The 26496-nt window shown below is 32.3% G+C and overlaps 1 protein-coding gene across 8 annotated transcripts in view; it reads left to right on the top strand.

The window, feature by feature from the left end:
- LOC125059679 (neuronal acetylcholine receptor subunit alpha-7) overlaps positions 1–18418 on the top strand; it is an 81659-nt gene extending 63241 nt beyond the window's left edge. For 4 of the 8 annotated variants that reach the window (XM_047664212.1, XM_047664209.1, XM_047664210.1 and 1 more), the window contains 9 exons: positions 1794–1903; positions 9850–10030; positions 10971–11046; positions 11457–11651; positions 12185–12271; positions 14288–14397; positions 14516–14742; positions 15508–15696; positions 16586–18418. In XM_047664212.1, the coding sequence (XP_047520168.1) occupies positions 1794–1903; positions 9850–10030; positions 10971–11046; positions 11457–11651; positions 12185–12271; positions 14288–14397; positions 14516–14742; positions 15508–15696; positions 16586–16670 (1260 nt within the window). In that variant the 3' untranslated portion in view covers positions 16671–18418. Of the gene's footprint in view, positions 1–1793; positions 1904–9849; positions 10031–10970; positions 11047–11456; positions 11652–12184; positions 12272–14287; positions 14398–14515; positions 14743–15492; positions 15697–16585 lie in introns of all 8 variants that reach the window. The other 4 variants (XM_047664211.1, XM_047664207.1, XM_047664208.1 and 1 more) reach the window with 1 other exon arrangement.
- The last annotated feature ends 8078 nt before the right edge of the window (positions 18419–26496 follow it).

The raw sequence follows: 26496 nt of genomic DNA, 5'->3' as shown, positions 1-26496 counted from the left end.
TTGTATAAACATAACACTGTAAATTGAATCTGCACAACCCGTTGCCCGCTACTATTTTGTTTGCCAGAAATACTGTAGTATCTACTGCATGGCAATGGAATGTTACGGGGTCAAAATTTTCATATATTAAGATTTAATTAACGATGCAAGTTTTAATATGTTATTTAATCCGATATTGATGCTTTTTGTTTGATTTCGTTTTTTTTTATTTAAAGCTAAAAGAAAATATAAATCAATCGCAGAGTATCCTACATTTTTGCATAAACAAACATGTGTGTACTCATGCGTTTAAATATAAAATTTAGCATTTACCAATTTGGCAGCTTAGAAAAGAGACTTAGTTCCCCAGTTCCTTATAAAAATCTTTGAGGGCGGTCAATATATTCCCTAGGCCTGATCGTATTGTGATATAAACATAGCATGATTCAGCATGAGTCGATTGTGTATAGTTGTGTGACGTCATCCGTGTTTGCGTGTTTCTTACTGTTTCATATAATTTAATTTTTAGTGTTTTCCTCTATTTGAAGTTATTATTTTAATTTCACATTTTCGTAGTTTATAAAATAGCTTGTATTGTGATATTTGTTTCATAAAGAAATAATTGTAGTAAATATGGTTACTACATACATGTTGGACGTCTAATTAATTTATTAAACAGTCATAAAAAATATATCTAACTGGGGGTTGAAAGCAAATGTGCCGTTACTATGAATAAAAGACTGTCGTGTCGAAAATCTCGATAATGAAATAAAATTGTTGTTGTCATTTATATTATTTAAATCCTGAAACAATTATTGTTTCACCTAGACTCGAAGCAACAGGTTATGCGAGTAATAAACTGTGGTGGCCAAAGTATATAAACTGATTTACTATATGGACGTGAAATCTTATTTTGATAAGTACTATAGTACAGTCGCTATAGTAACGTGGACGTGATTTTGAAAAAAGAATGGTACGCGTCGTTTTTGATTGGTTAAAAGCAAAGACCAATCATAACATACGAAGAATTTCAAATAAAGAATTCACTTTACTCTAGATTATAGACTGATTTGCAGCCGCTATAGTAACGGGGACGTGATTTTGAAAAAAGAATGGTACGCGTCGTTTTTGATTGGTTAAAAGCAAAGACCAATCATAACATACGAAGAATTTCAAATAAAGAATCCACTCTACTCTAGATCTAGTCACTAAAAATAGTTTGCCAATTATAGTCTGAACATGTGTGTAGTCCCCTGTACACATTGACAGTATACGCACTGTTATCAAAGTTGAAAACTTTTGTAATATAGAGGTCGTGTTTGCGAGCGCTTTGTTGGAGCTATCTAAACGTTGCGTTATTGTTTCACAGCATATTTCAGCCAGCCTTGATTAGTTGGGGGCAATTTTGAAACTTATTAAGTTACCAGTCTACTAATACTATAAAATGACTTTTACACTGTCGGTGTACAGATTTGAATCAATGACAATTAATATAATATTTTATTATTTATTAACACTTCGTTCCATGCACAGAAATATAATACAAGTGACATAATTAAATAAAAAGAAGGCAACTGGCGGCTGTATCGCTTTCGAGCGATCTCTTCCAGGCAACCACTATTATATGCAAATACTTACAGCTTTAACATAACTATAGTGCTTAGAGCTTTTAAAGAAAATAAATATCATTGTAAGAAATGTTTCAAGATTGCTACCAAACCTCAATATCACTTTCATAAATGCACTTTATATTTATTATAAAATGTTAGATGCATTACCCTATCACTGATGTGTATTTTAAATGCGTGTGACAGGAATGGAATGACTACAACTTAAGATGGAATGACAGCGAATACGGCGGAGTCAAAGACCTGAGAATAACGCCGAATAAATTGTGGAAACCGGATGTACTCATGTATAACAGGTACACAAAAATTGCATGCGTTTTATTTGAAATTTAACTTCTCTTACAGACTTCTATACGGAATTGGTAAGGTATTTTCATATATATTATTCATTATTACCATTCAACCACCTTGAAATTTGAATATTTTTAAAAGAAACACTTGCTTCACTACCTTATCAGAAAGTTATAAAGACGGAAAATAAAAACTGGTATTTTTGATTTTCGAATACGTTTGAACTTCGCATACTGAACACTTTAAGCGAAAGTGTTCGAATTTCGAAAACGTTCAAAATTCGAACGCCTTAACGCCTCAGTGGTAAATGGTAAGGTACTCATATTATAATAGGGCTACTCGCGTATCTATAATATGAACAGTAATAGTGCAATTGCAGCAAGGTTTTGTCTAAAAATTATTGGTATATCACTCAAAACAGAATTACCAATCAGTACTACTTTGTCGGAGCTGTAGCGCTATTGCGCTTAATTGTCAGTCCCTAGTGATAACTTAAATATTAAGTACTTATTACCAATATAATCATATCGGTTATATACGCCACTAAACTTTAGAGACGTAATAAAGATTCGCAAGAGACATGAAAATGGCTACCAATATTTCATGAAGCGGTAGATGAGCTAACATTTCTTACATTACTGCTATCAATTTCATTCAATCATTTAATATTTCACATTTGGGAGCTGAGAGGCAATATATTCACCATAAAATATTGGAGTTTATTATCCAAACGGTACATGTTAACCACGATAGCGGTTAAATTGTATTAGGATACTTTAGATCGATTTGGCGAACGAATAAAATCGCCGTTAAAATGAAATTGTATTCGAAAAGTATCGAAGAGAGTTCTAGAAGATATATGAAAAATTCTATTCTATTTGATTTGATACAAATCGACTTTAATCGACTGCTAAAAATACGTAATGCAACGTGCCCATGTTAAAATACAGATTGTGGTCTTCATCGAAACAAACTCACTAATTTGTTCTTTCCGAATACATGTATTATGTACGAGTCACAAATATCAAAATTGTTTAAGTTGCCTACAATTTGAGTCCCCTTTATTTCTTAGTGATCAGTGCCTTACCATTTCGAAGGTTTATATCAGGTTTACTCTCACATTAAGAATATACGTAAAAATTAAAAACCTTTTTAGTGATCTAATATAACTTAAAAAGCGTCTAGCATTTAAATAGTAGCAAGGTGTTAAATCGTATGTAAAAGGATTAATATTTTTATCTCAAATATGAAGCTGGCTGGCAGCCAGTTAGATACGTAGTCATAAACAGGTCGAAGACAGGTTTAAACTCGGGGACTTATTAAATTTATTCACCGAGTACACACGAGTTCAATGTTTCGTTGTAATGGCGCTGACAATTGGGGTAGCTAATTCGTACGAGTTCTTATACACAGCAATAGAGACATTTAATCTGTATAATGTGATGAAATCTTATACGTTCACTTACATCACGCCTTCGAAAGAGTAGGCGGACTATAGACCTTGCAACAGTCGTGTCATATTTCTTGTCGCTTTTACTCTCATAATATTCACCATAGACGATTATCCGTAATGGTTGAATTTGATAATATAGTTTTTCACTATACATAATTCTGATAATAAAATAATAATAATAATAATTTTATATGTCTGGATATTAAATATTATTTATATAAGTTTCGATAATAAATATTATATTCTTTAGATGTAAAAGCAATTAAACTGCGATTTTTTTATGTTTGTTAAAAGGAAATCATATAATATTTTATATACGAGTAGTAAGTAAAATCCGTTGGGGTGCGAAATATAACGAATAATACCTAGTTTGATGTTTAGACTTTAGTTAACTAAACTAAATAACTATTAAATAAAAGCATTTTTAGCAATTCAAAAAGCATCTCATCCAAGCCAAACTTAAGCTTGACTTTTTTACAAGTACTAGCGAATAAATGTATGTAATCTCTGAACCCACCATATGAAATAAATACCAAGCAACTACTACGATTACCTGACAACGTGAATTTCGACTTCAAACATTTAACTTTAATGGTCTGAGAGAGGAACTGCTATTTGCATTTAAATGGCCTGTTGATAGTTTAAGAGGGGGCGTCTCTGTAATATGTAACCTCTGTTAAAGGCCGGGACTGTTTTCTATAGCAGTATAATAAAGAGGTATAATTGTCATTATATATAATTACTAGCTATATATATATATATATAGCTATAGCTGCCCCCGCGAACTTCGTTTCTTCTTAATGTGATTTTACTTAGCCGACCTTTTTCTTTACATAAACCTCAGAGTTCAAGTCTTAAGATTTTAATTAACAAATAAAAAATAAGGGTTGGTGATAGAGGGGTGAACATTTAGGGTTGTATGTATTTTTTATTGGCACAAAAAATTAAAATTTCATCCATAAAATAAAAATAAAATGTTAGGGGTGGACAACCCTTATCACTTAGGGGTATGAAAAATAGATAGTAGCCGATTCTCAGATGGACGCATATAAAATTTGATAAAAATCAGTGAAGCCGTTTCGGAGGAGTATGGTAACTAACATTGTGACACGAGAATTTTAAATATAAGATTTCTTGTTTTGTTCCTGTATTAGCTTTCGTAGTAGTTGTTAGTATATGTAGTTGTTAGTATTATTAAAGAAAAAGTAAAATCGAGTACTAATTTAACTACGAGGTGAAACAAAGAGCTGTTTTAAAAGTTACCTTGTAATGCAATCTAGAAAATAAACAATTACGCAAATGAACTAATTTCTGGTCGCGTTTACTTGGCAACAAACCGAGATTCTACTAGAAAAATTAAAATGTTTAAATGCCGTAACCAAACTGGAATACCGCCAAAATAATAATTCAACTTATTTTCACTATTTATGATTGCGTTTAAGACCTTTATAAAACTTTATTATGCGTTTTAGTTAAATTGGATGAACGAGAGTAATTTTTTTAAATAAATATGTATGTTACGTAAAAAAATAACACAATGATGAACAAACCTTTGAATATAGTTCAAAATACATTAACTTCCGTAATATGACTCCTGTAAGTGAAAAACATGATCATGAAACACATGATACATGATGCTGGCATCCGAAAAAGCGCTACGTAAGTCTGCAAAGGCATTACATGGAAATAATGATATTAGAACGTAATTTATAAGATTACTTAAATAACGATTTTAATGTTAATTTTTATACTAGCAGCAGAATCATATGCTATTCTTATGTTTTTTCTTCACAAACATACAAATATTTCCTCTTACTAAATAATTAATATTAGTAAAGATATACTTATACTATAGAACAATTTGTGAAAGATGTTTTCGTATAGTATACATAAATAAAATAAATAAAAATAACGGAGGAAACACATATTGTACAAATATAATGCAAACGGGTGTTAATACAAATAAAAGGTTTTTCTTACTTCATCAATATTGCTGTGCTCATTTTTTCCTCTAACAAAGAATAAAGTTTTTACACATCTCCAATATAGGTTTGGCGTCTACGAAAGAAGCTTTTTTTATTCACTTATTTTGTCAAAGCATTTTCTTCTGATCCTTATTGGAAAAGGCCTTCTGATACTAACATAAATTAAGATATATATTTAACAAATTAATTGTAACATTTTCTTGAAGGAATATAATACTTATTGTGATACATCTTACATTATAAATAAGATAAAACAATTAACTGTTAATTACTTAATGTATGATATTTGATTAAAAACTGAAAAAAAACTATAGCCAAATTTTAGCAACACATATAAGCCACTTACTTAGCCATATAAGCTAACACATATACTATATATACATGTAAAATATATAAAGGCGTAGAAACCACATTAACAATTCACCAAAACTTCGCATTTAGTTTTAACTGATTGTTCATTTGGTGTGGTTTAATCCAGTTCAGCCTTCATAAACTTGTACAATTATTAACTTTGAAATTGGATTATCTTTCTGTTGTTCTATTTAAAATTATTTGTGAGTTCATATACGTTTGTTGACAAATTTTCTATTATAAAGGTTCTATGTAATACTTTTAAATTATCATTCTTAAAAGTATTCGTAGTAATATATTTTTGTATTGATATGATTATACAGATTAACTTTTACATCACTGTACCTTATTTGGCTACAATAAATACGGCTTTAAGCTCATTGTTATGGAACGTATTCATAAATGCACTTTAATAGCCAAGTACCTATTACTACTGTGAATATAATTATTGTCAATTTATACACCGAAAACTATCAGTTTTGTATATCAAATTACACCTTGTTTCAAAAGTAATACTGTTGGTTTAAATACGTACAGTAAGCATCATAGTAAGTATACGTATCTATATTTTATTTAACATATTAAAAATTTAATAAACAAGTGACGGTAGAATTTAAATTGATTACAATTTTTCTGACCGCCGCAACAATATACACAATAATAACCTTATTCTTAGGAGCAAAAAGTTTTCTACTTTAACTACTAAAATAAAAAAATAGATATATGACATAATATTTGATAGATTAAAAATATATTAATAAAGCATATATAATTAAGACCCACAAACTTTTACAGTTTTAAATAATAAGTATATAGCGATTGAATGGGATTCATTTTAATTATTCAAATTTATTACATTATTTACATAACAATTCGAGTTCTGCAATCGTGCTCAGCGAGAAACTCAAGCGACGCAAAAATATTTACGTAGTAGTATAGTTTAAAGGCAATATTATGTATACACTATACACATTACTAAAATAATTCTAATACACAAACCCACATCAAACGATAACACCACTTATACTTAAAAAGGTGCTTGAACCCGTAAATGGTGGATAAAACTTAATTGTACATTTAAAACCGCTTAACTGGCTTCTATGAATTTCAAATAATGAGCAAACGAAATTTAACAGCTTGGATAGATCGCTATTAACGAATTTAAATACGTAAAATTTACTAAGGCTCCATTAGTTTACACTCTGATAAAACCTAATTAAGCATTCATACATTATGAATAAGAAAAAAAAACCGATGCCTGTCTTAAAAAAGACGTTTTGAACTTGAAAGAACATTAAAATAATTTTAAGAAGTGTAGCGCAAAAATATAATTTCATTTTATTATATAAATGAATTCAATACAAACACATTGTAAAAAGTTGTGAGGTAACAAATTGGTTCTAGGCTAGAAGTTTGGATGTCGTCCAAAACTGTAGGGCATTTGATAAGCAAGTCTCGGAATCACTTACAGATTTCTGTAATAGCAACCCGCTGCCTTGTTTACAGTTTTTCTGGTGTTCCACTACTGTGGGAATCCTTACACCAATGTGTGATATTTCTTTTCTTATTAACTTTTTACATTTTACGTTTACATGTGAAAATAGGTTTAATAAGACTTTAATTGTAAAATATACCTTTTCAATAATGACAAAAAATTCAGTTTCACGAATCTAGAAAAAAACTTAAATATATTCACGTTGGTATTAGGAAAATACTTATTATAACCTGTGAGGTGCGTTTTGAAGAATAACAGTAATGTACAAAAAAGTAACACACGTGAAAATGAAAAACTACAATAGGCTTAAAGCATGCACTCGTAAATTCAAAAGCAAGTTTGTACCAAACTAACGTAAATCCAACCGATAAAATCCTTTATTCCCAAGAATCGGTTTCAGAATACTTAATGCTTATCCGAACGTCTGACTTTTATTCCGAACATCACTGACCGCTTGCAATGTTTACAAGATTCTATTCGGTACGTTGTGACAGGCGGCATAACAAAATATGCTGGCGTACTTCCAAACTGACGCGCTATACAATTCATGAATACAACCTACTACCAGCTGGCTCGTGTTAAATTTGCACCAAATTCACTCATTGTTTATTCATTTACAAAGATTTTAAGTGCAACTACACAAGAGTTGTAATTTAACGTTTAATTTCAAATGAGTAGCTAATGAAGCGCACCGGTGTATAATTTTTTAAGCACTACGCACTGCTACGTTGCTGCTACGATGAAGCTACGTCAAATGTGTAGCAAACGGAATTTTCACATACATGTTTATTCTTTGAATAAATAAAAAATAAAATAAAATATGTTTACTATGGAACATAATATACATGTATCACTTATTCCACGTCATTAAATTTGAATTTGTAGGCATCCCTACTCATCGGCAAAGAAGACAGAGGGTGTAGGAATAGTTATATTATATGATATATAAATATCTTAGTACGTAAATATGTTAAGCCTATTATTATATATACATATTAAGTAGTTGAAATAACAAATAAAATACAAAACAATATTTATCCAATTGACATTATAGTTTTACATATAAACGTTTTCTTACAAGAGGTCAGTATTGAAACTACTTTCTTTTCACTCTAAACGTATGCACGATAACCTGCATATAATTTTATTCATAAAATAAGCTTTGCTTGCATTTTATGAAATAAAACATTGCTTGAATATATCCTAATAATATATTTAATACGTCTTTGGACTGCTGCTGAGAGTAAAATGCATCTACTACATTATAAATATTACAAACAACAAAAGAAGTTTTGATAAGCCAAGTCCATATTGATTCTAGTATATAATAAGATGTACTTCTCATATGAAATGTTTCAATCCCAGACGCAATTCGGTACATGATTCTCCAAATTACGAGACTTATTAGTATAAAGAAAAAAAAATGTTCTATCTGAAACTTTCAGTAATGCAAAGGTAACGCATGACTTGATAACGCTTATAACATATATGTGACTTAGTGAAACAGTTCTTCGTGAAGCAATGCGATTACCTCAGAGCAGTCTAGTAAGACACATTTTTTTCAGAACGTATGACAACTCAGTAGGAGGTCAAGCCGATTTACGATTGGTACTTGTTAAAGTAAGAATCGTTTGCGTGAGTGGACCTCCTACTTCGTGTTGCCATAATAGCGTACACGGCATTACAGTCGCTGATTTGAAACACCACAGTCATTGTTTCGCTTATCAGATATTCAAAGACTACAGATGCTTAACAATACCATATATGTATACAGATATATTGTACAGTAGTAAAATATATAAATTGGTCGATTACATCCGACATTTATCGTTATTTATACAAAGATTGATTAAAAATGGAACTCACACCATTGTTGTTAAAATTTGTGAGTTCATTTCTCAATGTCAGTCTCACAAAGAAACATCTGTATAAGCGAAGGAATGATTTAAACATTTAATGATAAAGAGATTTAATTTTACGATATATTTTATCGTTGACTGAACATAAATAACGTCCCGATAAAACCTGAGCACTAAATAAATAATATAAAGCTACTTTATTTCGCTTGACACAAATAGACGTTGATTTTGTTAATATGCCTTCATACGTTTAGAAATTAATGTTCTCTTTAAAATAGTTTTTTAATAAATTTTATTTTAAAATCACTTTTCTGTAATTTTAATTGAATCTTAAACGATTTTGTAGATAAAAGAGCACCATTTTGCTTGAAATATTCATCTTTTTTTAAAGATTTGTTAAGAGATTATGGGGTGTGTTATATGAATAATTTTAAATATTTATCAAAATCACCTATTTTAGGGTAAAAATATGAATATATTATAATAAAAGTATTTATTGAACTCTTAATAATAAAGTTTAACGAAGTTGATATTTTGATTTCCACTAGTTCTCCCTTGCAATCTAGATTAATTATTTACTAGTTTAATACTTATTAACGGCATAATTAACAATTAAACAGTATTGTTATTACATATTCTATGTGTAACATGTATGTTATAAAAACAAAAAGGTTTATACGATAGAGTTTAATTTGAGTCAATAATTGCTATAGCTTCTTCAGAAGCGGATATAATATTATTAAAGGCATCATTGGCCTACTTTTATAAGGGTCTATAACTGTAGTACGTTATGCGCATTGTTCAATAGTGCTGACGAGGGTTTTGACGGGACGTACCAGACGAATGTGGTGGTCAGAAACAACGGCAGTTGCCTGTACGTGCCCCCGGGCATTTTCAAGAGCACATGCAAGATAGACATCACCTGGTTTCCCTTCGACGACCAACACTGTGACATGAAGTTTGGTAGCTGGACTTACGATGGCAACCAGGTACTTGCCGATATCGTTCTTATTTTAAATTTAAACGGTGGTTTCGAATATTCAAATCATCAAAAACAAAAGCTGAAATGCCATTTTAGTTCCATTTTTGAATTCATTTTGAGCTAGTATACAGCAAAATAAGTAACCCAGTCGATAAGAGGTTTAAGCTGAAACGATGTTTGAATGTTAAAGTTAAAAGCAAAGTATATATTCGTGTTCAAAACAAGCGTAATCTGAAAAAGATGGTAAAGAAAAATATTTGCATATGTTAAATGTGAGTACTTTCTCTTTGAATTTTCATGCATATAAAAATCTAATTAATAACCCGAGTGTAGTAAAAAAATTCAAGCTTGTTACGCTTTTACTCTTCGTCTGTTTTTTCTACGGCTCGGTAATTTTACCAGCGCATTCCTTTCAATCTTTGTAATATTAGTAATGAGCATTAACAAGCTGTTTGGAACAAGTTGCCAAAATATCGTCTAACGTCAAGCAAAACACTATGTAAAAAGAGAGTTGAAAGTTAAGGGAACCATGTGAGAAACCAGGAGGATAATTATTATTATCCTAATGATTTGTATGTACTATTTTGCATGGTGCAGAAGAAATAAATTCACAATAAATTCTATTTTATCTGCCATACGGTTGCGCAAGTTTAGTTGCATTTTGTAGATTTTTAAACCATATTCGACTGAGTCTATTTCGTTGTATGTTTCAGTTTTTTTGAATTATTGTTCATTTTTGCTTGCATTTTTTGCTGCGTACCATATGGCAGTGTTACTTAATAGTCGATGTAAACCGCATGAGATTTGGTTAGAAAACAATTGGTCTAATCCTTGAAACCTAGCACTATTTGGTATTTGGTTCTCACATTTCCCCGTACGAGATCGGCATGGTAGAGCATGTTATCTGGTGGTCTTGGAATTCGTTTTTAATACAAATTTTTTGATAGTTGGATCTGGTGCTAAAGGACGAATCTGGAGGTGACCTTTCAGACTTCATCACAAACGGAGAATGGTATTTAATAGGTAATTACAACCTTATAAACAAAACATTGGACGTTACTTCCACTTTACGACGGATATCATTCATTATCGATTTTTGTATTAGATATACTGGCATAATTTAAGTGGAAAAAGGTTATTAAAAAGAAATAAGTAATAAAAGTTTGTACAAACCCTTGTATAAACTTTCAATTTATAGAATGGTGAAATTATTGTAAGAATTTGTTGCTTGTAGTGTAATAAATAAGTATTTAATGGTGTCATCATACTATGTATTTCATATATATTCATTATTATATATTAAAGCCTTTTTGAAATACGACAGTAAAGTCGCATTATCTTTTAGAGTAACTTTATTCTTTATGAAGAGCTCTAGTAACTAGATTTAACATTATTTTTCCCAACGATTTGCCTATTTACAATATACTTTGCAGGGATGCCTGGAAAAAAGAACACAATAACATACGCATGTTGCCCAGAACCATATGTAGATGTGACGTTTACAATAATGATAAGAAGAAGGACTTTATACTACTTCTTCAATTTAATAGTACCGTGTGTTCTTATATCTTCAATGGCTCTTCTGGGTTTCACATTACCACCGGATTCAGGAGAAAAATTAACACTCGGTAAGTGAATTCAATCGGAACTTAAATACAATTTCAGATGGAGTTTTTTAAAGTGTTTCTCAGTATTTATGTTAGTTAATTTTCACTTACGTCGATTCCATGCCAAGAATTGTCGGTAACTGGTATCCACAGGTGTGACGATATTGTCATTGACTGTATTTCTGAACCTGATTGCTGAAAAGATGCCTACAACTTCAGACGCGGTTCCTGTCATTGGTAACGCCGCATACGTCATGTTTTTTCGTGCGTGCAGCCGGCTCCATCGAATTATAAGACGTTGTCACGTCAAAACAGAATTTACAATTGAAGCAAATATGTGTTGAATAAAGAATTATTAGTTTATTTTATCTTTTATAAGATTAAAAACAAAGCAGCGTACGTAACCACTAGATAATCGTGTACACCGTGTGTTAGAATTGACATCGTCAGCGTCAGTAAGACACTTCGTTCAACACAATCATCAAGGAACAAGGCTCTGCGTGGAGAGTTGAGTAATGTGGTCGAGGCAGGGTTAACGATGTGTTTGATTTCAGGAGTCACTATTCTTCTATCGCTGACGGTGTTTCTCAACCTGGTTGCTGAGACCCTGCCGCAAGTTTCCGACGCAATTCCCCTGTTAGGTACACTACCCACACCTTGCGCGTCCGAATTGTTTCTTCCTTTTATCCCAATTTATTTTTCACTATCTTCATAATTTGTTTTACCCTTTTTTTTTAATTCTTATCTGTCATTATCATTTCCTTCCATTAAATAAAAAAATAAAATACATTTTAAAACATTACAAGAAGTAAACGTATCGTTATATAGTTGAGATTAAACTTTTCTGTATCAATTTCTAAGTTTGTTATGCGCTTGGCTTGTAAAATTATTGAAAATATAACTGATTTAAAGATATGTAACGCTTTATTTTGGTTACTTTTAATAGTTTTTTTAATTTGTTTCAAGATCTTGGAATCGATTTTGTAATCCTTTCAATCACTTATTTCTAGAGTAACACTGTCATTCCAATACTAATTATTGAAAAGTCTTTAGGTTATACGATTTTACACACCTATTTTGCTTACTTATATACGTACTAACTAAAGCCTTGTGGCGTTTCTGGGTGAAATTGTATATATTTTAAAATGCCTCGGAAATTAGCAGTGTAACAAATGGACACTTAGCATCTATTTCTTTCTCAATTATTGATATAAATGGATACTGAATGCATGGCATGTTGTTAATTTTAAATTTTCTTACTCTTTAAGCGAGGTAAGTTTTTTTTTTAATTTTTGTAACTTTTACTAACGCAATCGATTCCAGGGTATTAATGTTGTATTTGGGTGTTGTATTATATTGTATATAACAATTTAGATACTTGGAGGGCAACCTGGGCTTGGCTGTTACTTTACTCTTCCCTTTAAAACATAAAACTAAATTAAAAAAAAAATATAAAATAGTTTCTGCATGTTTCTGTTCTGTTTATGGTTTTACTTGAGCCCTGTACCAACTCTGCACACATACAGGAACTGTGTATAGACAGGTGTCGTTATCGGAGGAATCCATTGCTATGACTATGGAAACGTAGATGATAATTATCATAGATTATATGTTCATCTTTGCAGGTGTTACAATTCTCCTGTCACAAACTGTTTTCTCTCTATTGGTGGGGCACGTCATCACTAAAACGTCAGAGGCGATCCCCCTAATAGGTGAGAAACGGGAAGTCGCTGTAAAATTACGCTAAAAGTTCTTCTAAATTTTCACTAAATGAAAGTCGAAGATGAGCGATGAGGAAGAGTACCTTCCAGGAAATTCCTCTACTCATTCTCGAAAGCCTAAATAGAGATCAGTTTTGCTTGTAAATAAAAATTAATCAATCTTTAGATCCCATATCTAATTCTTTGCTTAAAGGAACGGGTAATTGCATTTGATTTCCGATTAGTCTTCTTATTCGAAAGGAATCTTCTTGTAATGTCTTAAAGTACTCCTTCATACTGTCTATCAATTCTAAGCTCATTTCATTTCCAAAGTAGCACTGTTGACTACTTACGTCAGACGATAACGCATGTCTTAAACAAAAAAGTAAAGCACAACTCTCCTTAATTGACTTTAGCTAAGAAGCTTAAAATATGCAGGAATGGTTTTGCTTGTAGATGTTTAAACAGTTCGAAGTAAAATAGCGGTTTGTCGACTGAATGCGACATAGAGGGTAGAGGGCCCACCCTCCAAGTATCTCCTGGATAGGCCGTTCATCTGGTCTGCATTAAAAGTACTGTCTAACAAAAGCATATTGTTAGGAACATCTCTTTGCTTATGATCTTTACCACTTCTGTAAGCTATTACTGCACAGTTTTAAATCTGCATAACATAATATTAAATTTAAATAGTAATTGGCTAAACAGGTGTTAATAATTTTGGTTTCTTAGCATGCTTCAAGTTTCAGTTTTGCATGGCTTATATTTGTGATATAAAAAAAAATTAAATCTGTGAAGTTTCTGATGCTGTCTTTACTTTTATTAATAGTAACTTAAATAGCAGAAAATGTATGTCAAAATAATAATAATTTTTTAATTATATCACGAAGTGTCACAGTTGAAAAATAACTTCTAATGTTACAATAAATGGTTTAATTTGTGCGTTTCTTTCAATAACAGGGACGTACTTCAATTGCATCATGTTCATGGTGGCTTCGTCAGTAGTTCTGACAGTAGTAGTTTTAAACTACCACCATCGAACTGCTGATATCCACGAAATGCCACAATGGGTAAGTATAAAGTTTATAATGTATATATGTGATACTGAAAAAAAAACACGCGTTAAGAGGGTATTACGATTGGACTTTTTCAAAAATGGTAGTCTTTAGTTTAGAAATTTTGTTACAGATAAAAACTGTGTTCCTACAATGGCTGCCATGGATCTTGCGAATGTCGAGACCAGGGAAAAAAATAACTAGAAAAACAATAATGATGTCTAATCGGATGCGAGAATTAGAACTAAAGGAGCGTTCTTCCAAATCTCTCTTAGCTAATGTATTAGATATAGATGATGACTTTAGACATGTGCCTCAACCGCCGAACAGTACTGCTTCGACGGGCAACTTAGGACCCGGGTAAGAGCTACCTTGCCAGTAATACATAATATATCTAATATCTATGAAATAAAAGTAAGAACTATTTCATAAAAAAATAAATTAGGTGGAAGATATGTCTACCGTTATATTCACGAACACAATTCATGTTCAATATTATAATACACACGCATACCTACATAGTGTACATACGCAAAAATTTGCAGGTATACAAAATATATTAATATTGTACCACCTTTAGTAATTTATGTACCATGAGGTCTTAAATCTACTTCATCTAACGATACTTGTCAATCTGACCAGGATTACCAACTTACGTGAAACTAACGACGCTAACCAACTTACATTAAACTAACGACGCCTACCAACTTACGTCAAACTAACGATGCTTACCAACTTACGTCAAACTAACAATGCCTACCAACTTACGTCAAAGCAACGATGCCTACGAACTTACATTAAACTAACGACGCCTACCAACTTACGTGAAACTAACGACGCCTACCAACTTACGTTAAACTAACGACGCCTACCAACTTACGGTAAACTAACGACGCCTATCAACTTACGTCAAACTAACGACGCTTACAAACTTACGTCAAACTAACGACGCTTACCCACTTTCGTCAAACTAACAACGCTTACCAACTTACGTTAAACTAACAACCCCTATCAACTTACGTCAAAGCACGTTTGCTAACTTACGCGGCGGGAACTGTTTACTGCGCAATAGCGCTTGTTCACCCAAAATTCATTTATTTTTGTTAACAGCTGTTCAATATTCAGAACGGATTTCCGTCGATCGTTCGTGAGGCCGTCAACGATGGAAGACGTGGGGGGTGGTCTTAGCGGCCATCACCGTGAATTGCACCTCATTCTGAGGGAGCTGCAGTTCATTACCGCACGAATGAAGAAAGCTGATGAAGAGGCGGAGCTGATTAGTGACTGGAAATTTGCTGCGATGGTTGTTGATAGGTAATGAGCTTGATTCGTTAAAAACAGCAATATTTAGAGAATAAAAAAAAAAAAATTTAGTTACGTACATTTGGAATGTTTGAAAATGTTGTCTGTTTTAGTTATTAAAAAACGAGTTTTCAGATTCCGTTGATTGCTTGTGCCCTTAACTATTTGCTAACATGTATCATTTCTTCATTTATTGCGTAATTACAAATATATTAAAAAAAAAAAAAATTAACATTATTACGTCGATAAAACTGCAACTCCTGGGACCATTCATAACATTAACTCAAGCTCTTCGGCTTAATATGGCTACAACTCATTTTCAAAAAACTCATTTCTAAACTATGTTATTCAGATTCAAAAATATATCTGCTCCGTGCCCTTACTCGTAAACAGCAGAGTACGAGGTCTTTGGTGACCTTTATTGCTTCAATTTTAACTGTTACTCGACTCGACGAGTGTTGATTTGCTAGACTCTTGTAAAAAAAAAAACTAGAGGCGCTACATCCTTTATAGATCTGGGTCTCAGGTCTGTATGTGTTGCGTGATCATTTGTCAATCTAAAAGACAAGTAGGTGATCAGCCGTCTATGCCTGACACACGACGTCGACTTTTTGGCTATAAGGCAAGCCGGTTTCCTCACGATTTCCTCCACCGTTTGAGCAAATGTTAAATGCGCACATAGAAACATTGGTCTACAGCATCAGGGATGAGTGTCGCCCGCTGAAGTCATTAGGACAACACTGGCTCTAGTGAATGATTCGGAAATCGTACCTGATTAATATTATAGACGTGATATACACAAAGGATTAAATATATGTAAAAAGCGTAATTTTCTTCTTATATTTCTTTGCAGATAACCAAACGACTTTAACGTATGGCTTATAGCTATTGTGTTTCGCAGGTTCTGCCTCTTCGTGTTCACACTATTCACAATCATCGCAACAGTCGCCGTACTCCTGTCAGCTCCTCATATCATCGTTCAATAACAATAAACCTAGGTCCGAATCGCAATTCTTCGAGAGAACTAATCTTAGTAACTATTCTAATTATATGTACTATTATACTACTCAAATACGTGGTCTATATACACGTATACTATAATTAAGTCGAAAGACGGTAAACTATGTCATACAGCGCCGTATTGAGTGTCGTCTATTAGTAGATTAATATTTAACAGCTACGAAATTTAATTCCCTATTAACAACTGTTCTAAGAAATGTTCAGTCACAGTTCGTGACTTAGACTTTGGATTAATAAAAGAAACTATGTTTAGTTATCAATTAAATTAAGCAACATTAAAAGAAAAAAATTCTAGTCCCAGATTAACAACACCGGTTAGTTAGTTATATATAAATTAGTATTCCAAATTTCTTTATTCAATAACAAGTTACATTGTTCTAGCACATTTTGGAGCCCCTGAACTGAATCTAGGGAAACCTGTGCATCATGGCACTCTGCTCTTCCAACGCTTTAATGAAATTGTAACTTAACAATCTTATACTCAATACTATATAAAGAAAAATAGAAAAACTGAGACTAACTACTAAAATATAGATAAATATATTAAATGGCTCAAACTATTAATCAACGACCCTGAGTACGGCTGTTAGAGTGTTAAGAGCAACATAAAAACAATTGTGATGTTGAATAGGAATTAATACATATTAATGTTGAATTGTTAAAATGTATATTTCTAAACGCATTTAAAACACCCGCTTACTAATTATTCGTGTTATTATAAAGGAATTGTATCTGTAGTTGACTACAGTTTAATTAATGGAATTTAATGGGAATCAGACACTGCAAAATGTAAATGTGGGAACATTGACGATGACATTACCTTAGATATAGTGTACATAAGCTAATAGTCAGCTATTAGTAGAAGCGATAGCTCAAGTAGAAAGCGTAAATGGGGGACTGATTCTATTGCGATTTTGGATCATTAACAATAAGATACCAAAACTAACAATAGTCTAACAGTATTTATAATCAAGACATGATCTTAATCGGCCCCTTGCCGGTCGTTGTCTATTGTAAATAGGTGGAATCAGGTTCCAGATTCCATTACATGAAATTGGTTATCGGAAAAAGATATCCAATTTGAATTTGGAATAGTGGCATTAAGATAAGAACCAAGCACATTAGAGACAAAAATCAAAACCAAGTCATCCTGAGATGAATCTGGCTGAAACCTTAGAGTACCTCAAAATCGATTGCAGGATTTCATACTCTTTGGCTATGCCCATCATAGGACTTGATTACTATAAATTAGCGTGTATTGTAGATATAATTACATATATTGAGTATCATATTCTATATTAATTCATGGTACAATGATATACGGTATTACAATTTGGAAATTCTCATAATGATGAAACGTATTGTGTTATTATCGAAATTAAAAAGTATTGCTAGTATTACCTTATATGATTGTAGCATGTATTTTAGTCACATTATTAGTATTGAAGTGTAGGACTGAGCAGCTTACGTCAACGCTTTTAATTGCGACAGTTACCACAAGTTGGTTAGTGATTTTATAGAAAAATAAAAATGTAAAAAATTTATATTATTTAAAAAAACCTCACTGGATATAGTCCCTATTACAGAATTTATGTGTAAAGTGTTGACATACAAGATGGGGCAACATGCATTTAAATCGTGAATTTAATAAACTCTAATTAAATTATGAAAATTTTTGTTGTCTTTTTCGGACAGCCGAAATGATAAAATTTTATTGTGAATTTAAATAGAAAAAAACATTAAAACCTCATTCAGAAAAACAAAAGAAATGATTCATCTATAAATGTTGGTATTCTGGTGCTCAGTCTTCACTGTATCGACGTACTTTATCTATGTCCGTTCCTCAATTTCGCTCTTATAGATGTCGTGATAGGCTAGTTGTCGTGTCCCTCTTTAATAGATTAACATCATTAATTACATGATAAGGAAGCTCACTAATTAGTGAAGTAAATAGAATAATGTTAAATTGTTTCAAAATCTTTTAATGACTTTTTATAAACGTATTCCGTTACTTTTCGTTCTTTCAAAGCGTTAATGTAATTTTTTAAGTCTTACAGTTGGTGCTGAAGGTATATCACGATTATTATCTATTGTGACATATTTCCTTCTTTGTACCTATTTGTTATTATTTAAGATTTTTATATAGTTATTTCAAATCTTAAATTTTTAATCGGTACGATAAATAACGTGCCAAAATTAAGGTGTTATAAATATCGATTTAAGTTCGATTGTAGGCGGTTAAATAAATCATAAATGAGAGATTTATAGTTAAATTAAACGAAATAGTGTCTTTGTTAATTTTTATCGTTAATGTTGGGACATTGGGCCCCGTCAATAGGGGAAACCAGCCAATTTTCAAAGCTTAGTTATTTAATATTCAGAGGTTGTGAATTATTGAGCCCGTTGACGGCGCTCCAATGTTTGCTAAAATGTTAAATATAAAATGAGTAAATGGATCTAAATTAAAAAAAACTAAACCTGCCTAGGACGAGGTAATTTTCAAATATTTGCGTAGTTTTATTATTTGACAAAACTGGATTAGTTAGGAAATAACAGGTACTTTTAAATAAGAAAATAAAGCTGCCATATTTTAATGCATCAATTACATAGATAGGAACTAATAATAATGAAGATCGCCGAACTTGATATTTTTCATACATTCGCTTACGCATTCCTACTTTGTCAAAACATTTTTGGACCAAATCGATTTCACAATGCACCTTAGCACAACCGAAACTAAATGCTTTAAACTTGAAACAGGTATTTTGAATTTTACTGACGCTTCATACCTTGAAATATAATGCAGTCAGAAGTTTTTATATCAAGGATTTTCAACTTTACTGTCATCAAAATAGGGCTGAATTTTAAACAGATTTTTGGTAATTTAATGCTCTATATTTCAAGTCAAGCATCAAGTTAATCGATTCAATGGTTACAATAAAATCGTCGTCAATCAACGCAAAGTATTGGTCGTAGCGCCACCTATTTTGACTGGAGTACTTAAATTTTTAATATATTTAATCTAAGATTTTTAATTCCCTTCTTCCATAACGTATCAAAAAGCAACACTGTGCACCTACTATTATACGACCGAAGTTTTTTATGAAAAACAAATTTTAAATTTTAATTATAATCTGTCAAGTTTGTTATTCAAAATCCTACGCAACTTTGCAGTGTATTTAAAAACGATTGCGTTCCTTGATTATGATTGGTGATTGGCTGTTGACCAATCACAATCAAGCGACGCGATCTATGGTTGTTTTTAAAATTGTATTTTATTAGGCAAACTTCGGTCACATGGGATAGATTATTTCAAATATAGAACTGCTCTCGAAACACAGCCTCCTTCCAAGGATGTGATGTCATTGGAGAATTGGTCCGAAGACGTTTCACAGTATATTTAACCAATTATACCCAAGAACGTCATATTGAATGGACAGCTCATAATGGATAGAGAGCTTTAATCTTAAACATTGTTAAACCCGATACTATCTTCCTTTCAACCCCACACAAAGCCTATTTGAGCCTTTTGTAGGCATTGTAAGCTTATTCAACTATTTTCTTGTAAGGTATTGATTTGCTATGTACAATAAAAGCAGATATAAAGATATTTTTAATAATTGTGTTAGATTTTGTATAACTTTTATTTTAATTGTAAGATACGATCACGTAGATTCACATGTTTGATTAAATATTGTGTTATACTACATAAAGCCACTTCTTGTAATCATATAGTTTCATAAATAAATCATACATACAAAGCAACGTTCGCTATAATATTAATTCATAAAGTAATTTCAGAGAGATTCAGGCAATTGTCAATAAAAAATAATATATAAATATAATTTTGTTTAAAAAAGTTTTAGTAGATATTGGGAAGTGGATTTACTGTAGTCTCACATTACGTTTCGTCTATACCGCTAAGAATTTTGGTAATTATTTCGTAAAAACTTCATGAACGTGTCACGCTTCTTACATCAAATATTTTTCTCATTCCGAGTTGTGTTCCTGTGGTAAATAGTCAAAATAATTAAAAGATTTAATATGACTGCAGCTAAGATAAACCGACTAATGTAAGTTTGTAAAGAAGCCCCTATGGAGGCATTTGTAATAGATGTCACTAAATAAAATGAATAAATTTGTAAAAAATATTTAAAAAACAACGGGTAATACGGTTATTCGTAAAATTATCGTAAGTAGGAGTCGATTTGTATTAAACTAAAATTAAAGCAATCTGATTTATAATATTCTGTTTTATTTCTTCCTATCGTCAATTTATTTTTTTATTTATAAGCTCACAATAACACACACTATACATAAAATAAAAATCACTGCTACATAATTCTTTCCTGAAAGACATCGCTTGTAGATTAAACTCCAATAGCTTTTTCATGGTTTGTGATTTGATTAGCAAAACATTACTTATCTGTGGCTAACATTTATAAATAAGTTTAGTACATAAAAAAATCAAAACTGACATATGCTATGGCACTGCCGATCGCTTATGAGTGATCTCTTTCAGTCACATATTTAGAACAAACAAAGGCTAGGTGTATGATTGATCACAAACTTTAAATCTTACTTCAGAAATAACCTAAAAGTAGTATAAACGTAAATGATACAATGATGAACAGTACTATAAAATGTTGCGCCCTACAGAAGAGCCTGTAGATCTCTCCTCTTCCAGTCAAAGTACTTGATCAATTGTGGAATTTGCGTATTACATTCTTTGGTCTCCCACATCTATGTCAATAATATCTTCCTTTACTTACTGAAAATTCTTTGTCTCAAAATCTTAAAAAGATTGTTAGTCTTAAAAAACCGTGAAGAAAATCATATCTCAAAAGGCTAATTCTTTTCTAAAGCAAAATGTAAACATGCAAAAATCTCTGGACAAGAGGACAAATTAGTTGATTTTTCGATCTAATTATAATTTTTATAGAACTGGATAATTTTATTCACTTATTGATGCTAATTAACATATGATAACTAGCCACATTTATGGAACTATGATTCTGACTGTATCAAACGATATCCCTTCTAACAAAGTGCGAATCACATTCAGAATATATAGAGGAATAAAGCGCCAATGTCGTCTTTAGTTCACCCCATTGAAGCACAAATCGATCGAGCTGTCCCGGGCGGAGATACCTTGCATTCACTACAATGTTTCGTTCATAAGTTCAATTCTTAGTTTAGATTGGATAAATATTTATTCTATATTATTTGTCCATATTTACTATACTTTCAGTTTTTAATATTACCGCTGTAGGTAATTTGTTACATATGTACATAATTTTAGATTTAGTCTTATACAGAAAATAATACCTGTAATTAATTATCGTTTTCTATTTATAATTTTTTCCACAGCCTTATAAAAAAAAATTACAAGAGTGGATCCAGGAGTTGGGATCGTGGATGTCCCTTGGGACTTCAGGGTCTCGCGTTATGACAAAATTTTAATTCATATTGTTTTCAGCGTACAAAAAAGCTTTTGTTAGTAGATATAAACTCAAAAAGTCAAAAGTTGCCCGTTCTCAAATTAAGGGCGTAGAACGGAAGGGAAGAACTGGCAATAAACTCTACGCCACTCTTTTTAATAGTCAAGTTTTTTGTTTTACACGTTTGTAAGGAGCTGCAACCATTACACCATGTTCCACGTGACATCTTAAGTAATAACCATAATATTAACACATGTGTTTATAACCGACTTATTCAAAGACTGACGCAAATGCTAGATCGGCAGCTGGCTATTTATGTTAAATATTGACTTACATTACAAAATAGTTTTAAAGGTTCTGGTAATGGAACAAGAGTATATGTACTGACATTCATAAACTTGTGTAATAGTGATGATGTTCTTCTCAGAAATCCTTGTGTAGGAATAATTGAATATGATGCGATTACGCTTCATAATGTATAATCAAAGGCGTTATCTTGATTTGATTACTAAAATTAGTTACAGAATCCTAGGACATTAAATCAATTTGAACGAAAAACACTCTGACATCCACACGTGGAAGCGTGTTTCATCGCATGCAGTTTAGTCAACTCACAATAACTATAACTTTACGCTACCTATATTTAATGTTTTTTTGTGAATACATTTTATAATCCCACATATATAGGTTTCTACAAAGTTCGCTAGATAGATTGATGGCTATAACGACGCTATTTCGTATGAAATATGCCGTGCGGTGCCCGATTTGGTTTTCTATTTGCAACAGCCATTTGGATGGTTTCACACGAAAATCGGTATTCGATTTAGTTTTAGGTATTGATTCATGTCTAGGTAAAAGTTTAAACGCTTATCTAACAAGCCGACAAATGTCAATATAACTTATTTCGTGGATATTAACGTGCATTTATACTATACATTCTACTTCTACTAACTCAATGAATCGAGTGCTTTTCAGCAATCGTTGTTAGCGAGATTTAGACTTAAAAAGTGTTCGTTCGGGCATCACACCGAGGTGCTGGCAGAAAATGCCTCAAAAACCACAAAAAGACGGACAGACGTCGAGCCCGTCCGTCAGGGCCGTGATACGGGTTAAATTTTGCATTCTGCCTTTACGTTCGGTAATGAAACAACTCTGGGGTATGAACAAAATCTCAAATTAATTATTGTATGATAACGTCGAAGTAATTACAAAAACACATTTTGAACACATACTTATTGGATATTTTAACTTCTCGAAATTCAGGGTCGTTGTCATTTAATAAAAGATGTATTATTTTAATATATTTAAATGTTTCTATAAATGTAATATAATAATCATTTTACATATCCTCACTTAAGGCCTGATAAGTTAACGAATAATATAACAAAGCAACTGTAAGATAGAACATTTTGACGTGACAACGTCTTATAATTCGATGGAGCCGGCTGCACGCACGAAAAACATGACTCATGCGGCGTTACCTCGCTCTGAGGCGTTCCATTTAAGGCTTGAAGTGCAAGCGAGTGCGCGAAGCGACAGAGAGGCACAATCGGACTCCGCGCTCTTCAGCCTTCGACATCTGTCTCTCTCCTACTTGAGTGAGCGATACGTTCAACTATCGTCAGTAAACCGGCTTTACAGACAACCGATTTTTGGTGAATCTTTTAATTTTTGAATTATTTACCATGAAGCCACCATTTGTCGTGTGCTAGCAAGACTTTTGCATACATTAAAAATCTTAAAAAAAAAAATCTGCAGCCGGGGTTTGAAGGCACCGAGGGTTGTTGAAATAAACTTCATGATCAGTTTCTTCAAATTAATGACATGTTACACACGCTTCCAAAGTTACGATGTAACTTTGGTGATTCAACCCAATTCACAAGATGAGAGCTGGCCTACTACATAATTAATGCAATTCTACTTCAATAGAATTTAGGATGTACTTTGCGGACTGAACCGTGAAATTGGTTGACGTATGCTTAAACTAGGTTTTGTCTAGGTTTTACCGGGATTAAATGTAAATTTTGGGGGTTTATATACTATCAATTGAAACATGGATTTAGATTTGAAATCTTACACCATAATAAAATGTAGCCTACTCTTAATAAAAACTATAGGCATTTATAATTAAACTATATCTAAATTAACAGTAGATTTTGATACATTAATTAAAATAGTATTTTAAACTAGGTAAATATGTGCTATTAGCGTTACGAGTAAGAGTTCCATCGTGGCACCAGTGCTGCAGAAACGGCTCGAAGGATTAATGATGTCTATAGCGGCGGTGTCGCAAAAGAAACAGTGCGTGTTTGGTTCCAACGTTTTGCTAGACGATTACGGCAGATCTCTATTGTCAGCAACTGCTAACCATGATGGAAAGCTAGCTGCTAAACAAACCAAGGCTAGTCAATGCTGCTTCACGATAACGCTAGACCACAAACTGCACAACAGACTGCTACCAAATTCTTCTGGAATTCTTCTTAGAGAAGCTTCAATTGGAAAGTCTAAGTCATCCACCATACTCCCCGGACCTTGTTCCAAAAGATTTTTTTAGTAAAGGGATCAATGATGGCAAAATGGTACATACTTTGATTAATTAAATATATTCTATTTTAAAAAATCTACTTTTCCTGCCACACAAAACGCCAATTTCATATTTAAGGACCTAACTATGGATAAGTTAGATAACTTGGCGTTTAAGTAAAAGTTTAATATACGAACTAGTCACAAACTATAATACAACCAGCGAATAGCTGAGGTTTGGGAATATATTACTAGTATTGTGACCACAATTCACTATAATTATCATTGTTATCTGCCAACAGTAATATATTAGGTTTACGCATTTGGTTTGGCCTCATCGGTACACAATGGAGGAGATACACAAGCGGAAAATTACAGTATATTCTAAGGGTTATAGTCTTTATTTCTGCTATATTATAATTTTAAAATGTGTACATTATTGCAATTTAACTATTTACATTTATACAACAAAAGCAAGGTAAAATTGTAATATAATATTATAATTTTTTAATTATTAATTTCTTATAATTAAAATTAATTATAAGAAATATACTAAATTATTTTTAATCTATATATCTGATGTTCTACTATCTGACTATTACAACAAAATAATATTAGCTATTTTCCTATTACGCCAAGAAACTCGAATAAAAATACAATTTATTTAATTAGACTAGCTTTAAATATTGCTCCAACAAAGATTTATTGCTCACCAGTGTACAAGAATATTAGATTGTAGTGGTATTATAATACTGAAGAATAAATTAAACCAGTCAACTGAGGTCTATGAAAAATGGTTTCCGAGACACGTACAACAAAGTGAAATTTCACATTTTTATAACACGCGGATATAAAGCGATATTTTTTGGAATTATCCCATCTACCTCGCGTTGTTTCAATTCTCTGTTCCAAATTAAATCCGATATAAAACAAAATGTTAAAGCTACGATTTTTAAATTCTGTTATTTTAACAATTCGTAGCATTCGCTTAATTAAGATAATATCCCTTATTTTCTACTAAAAGCTTTGTGGCAGGGGTGTCAGAAATCTTGATCTTTGACCTCAGCACTTATCTGCTTCGTTTGCGATATGATTCATTCGTACACGTATTTACTATTATTAAAACTGGAATATTCACCCCATTATTTATAGCTATTCCTTCGTCTCATTCTATTATTGTGTTGTAGCCGTGATAAAAATAGATAAAATATACATTATATACGTATATTGTATATGTGTTCCAGGGTGAAAATTATATTTCAGTTTGGTATATTTAATGCGTAGTAATATAAAACTAAATTACAATTTTAATTACCAATTGAGTATAATGCAAGGTTACTTAATATTTTAGAGCAATTAGCAAGCTACCTAACCTAGGAGGCTTATGTCAGAGCGTGTGCCGTCTATACTGCAGAATAATTCGCAGCATGGCCCTGTACGGGGCTCGCATTTGGGACGCTACGCTGAGGAGGCGGCCGCAACGTGTGAGGCGTCAAGCCAGATACATTCTTTTAGACAGGTGTTTTGGCGACCTGGTTGCGCCTAGCACTGGCGCATCGATAGTGGGGGCAAATAATTCGCGTTTTAGAAGACTGTGAATAGACAGAGCGGTGCCGTGACCTGTCGGTTTTTGCAGATACTGTGTGGCCATGGATGTTTTGGGCGGTATATACATATGATGCCTAGAAGGGAGGTGCATCCGTTGTGCGACTACTGCGGCGCTCAGAATGACTCGGCGGAGCATACTGTGGCTGAGTGTGTCATCTGGGCAAGGTAGCGTCGTGACCTTATAAAGGTCATTGGGGGGACATCTCTCTATCGGATATTG

The sequence above is a fragment of the Pieris napi genome, chromosome 20, assembly GCF_905475465.1.
Source record: "Pieris napi chromosome 20, ilPieNapi1.2, whole genome shotgun sequence".
In the NCBI taxonomy this organism is placed as follows: Eukaryota; Metazoa; Arthropoda; class Insecta; order Lepidoptera; family Pieridae; genus Pieris; species Pieris napi.
Note: the sequence above shows the minus strand (reverse complement) of the source record. Positions and strands in the feature narration are given on the sequence as shown.